Source organism: Charadrius vociferus, unplaced genomic scaffold, assembly GCF_000708025.1.
Source record: "Charadrius vociferus isolate BGI_N301 unplaced genomic scaffold, ASM70802v2 scaffold147, whole genome shotgun sequence".
NCBI lineage: Eukaryota > Metazoa > Chordata > Aves > Charadriiformes > Charadriidae > Charadrius > Charadrius vociferus.
In genome coordinates, this window is record NW_009649570.1 from 8,490,688 (window position 1) to 8,492,470 (window position 1,783).

A 1,783-nucleotide genomic window follows, 5' to 3' on the forward strand; every position below is an offset into this window, starting at 1 on the left:
CGCCACCACCGCCCCCAAAAATCCATCAGGTTCAGCCAAATATAAGCCAGGCCACTGCCACCTCTTCATTGCCACCACCTCCTCCTCCTGTGCCTGCCCCACCACCACCCCAGGCACCGCCAAAGCCTGTCATGGCAGCTCTTCCCCCACAGCCTAGTGGGAAGGCAGCATCACCAGGGGTCACACATGCCACCCCCCCTGTCCCAGCTCCCTTGCCCCTTGCAATAAAGAAACAACCAAGTGTCACCTCTTCCCAGGTGCCTCCACTTCCCCCAGCTCCTCCTGGCCCCACTCCCCCCCCAACATTCCCAAAGCAGCAGAGTTTCTCTGTGAAGCCTCCTCCATCCCCTCAGTCCCCAGTGCCATCAGTGGTGAAGCAGATAGTTAGCCAGTTCCCACCTCCTCCCACCCCACCTGCCACTGAGCCCCAGCCACTGAAACCCCTTCCACTGAGCGTGGCTCCACAGTCACCTCCCGCAGTAAAGGCAAAGCCCAAATGGCAGCCCGCTTCCGCTCCCTCACCAGATTTTCCCCCTCCTCCACCAGAGAGCAGCTTAGTGTTTCCTCCTCCACCTCCTTCCCCAGCTTCCTCTGCAGGTTCTCCCCCCCCTGACAAATCAGGGTCTCCAGTCAAAAAGACCAGCAAGACATCAAGCCCTGGAGGGAAGAAACCACCTCCAACACCTCAGCGAAACTCCAGCATCAAGTCCACCAGCTCCACTGAGTACCATGAGTCCAAGAGACCTTCAGTGGACCGCCTTGTCAGCAAATTTGCACACGCACCAGAGCCGTCAGGGTCTCCTTCCAAGGAGTCATCACCTCCTCCAGCCCCTCCAAAGCCAGGAAAGCTCAACCTTTCTGGGGTGAGCCTGCCCATTGTCCTTCCGCAAGGAGGGGTCCCGGCCAAGGCTCCTGCTCCAGGTGTGTCGGGGACGGAACCTGTAGTTGAATTCCCTTCACCACCATCCGATTCAGACTTTCCACCACCACCACCTGAAATAGATCTTCCTCTCCCACCAGTTGAGATCCCCTCTGTGTTTTCAGGCAGCACCTCCCCAAAAGTCGCTGTTGTCAATCCCCAGCCTCAGGCATGGTCAAAACCATCTGTGAAAAAAGCCCCACCACCCACACGTCCCAAGCGGAATGACAGCACTCGACTGACGCAGGCGGAGGTTGCAGAGCCACCAGGGTCAGCTGCCCCTCAAGTGCCCACTTCACCCAAGTCCAGCCTTAGCGTTCAGCCGGGATTCCTGGCAGACCTCAACCGGACGCTGCAGCGGAAATCCATCACCCGGCATGGCTCCCTCTCCTCTGCGCGGATGTCCAGAACGGAGCCCACAGCCACCATGGATGACATGGCCCTGCCTCCACCTCCACCAGAGCTGTTGGCTGACCAGCAGAAGACGAGCAGCTTCGGGGGCAGTCACATATCGGGCTATGCAACGTTACGGAGGGGGCCTCCCCCCGCACCTCCCAAAAGGGATCAGAACACCAAGCTGTCACGGGACTGGTAGTCGGTCCCCAGGGGCCAGTGCTCTGCGTGACTTCTGGGCTGCTCCATGACCGGCCAACCTGTGGTCTTGCGCAGTTGGAGAGAATGTGGGGACGTAGATGATAGCCCCATCGAAAGAGGTGATCTCAAACTGTAGCTAAGGCTAAATGTAAAGACATTCCCCTCGTGGCTAGGCCAAAAAAGTTAGGGGCTTGGGGGTGTTGATATTTTATTGGGAAAAGTGGGTAGAGGGGTGTTGACTTATCCTTTCAATTTCTTTACCCTTCATAT

General features: G+C 57.9%; 1 protein-coding gene across 1 annotated transcript in view; it reads left to right on the top strand.

Annotated features, from left to right (window-relative positions):
* The window catches only part of RAPH1 (Ras association (RalGDS/AF-6) and pleckstrin homology domains 1), a 60,552-nt gene extending 59,038 nt beyond the window's left edge, over window positions 1-1,514 (top strand). The window contains exon 13 of the mRNA XM_009890253.1: window positions 3-1,514. Coding sequence (XP_009888555.1) covers window positions 3-1,514 — 1,512 coding nt within the window. The remainder of the gene's footprint in view (window positions 1-2) is intronic.
* The last annotated feature ends 269 nt before the right edge of the window (window positions 1,515-1,783 follow it).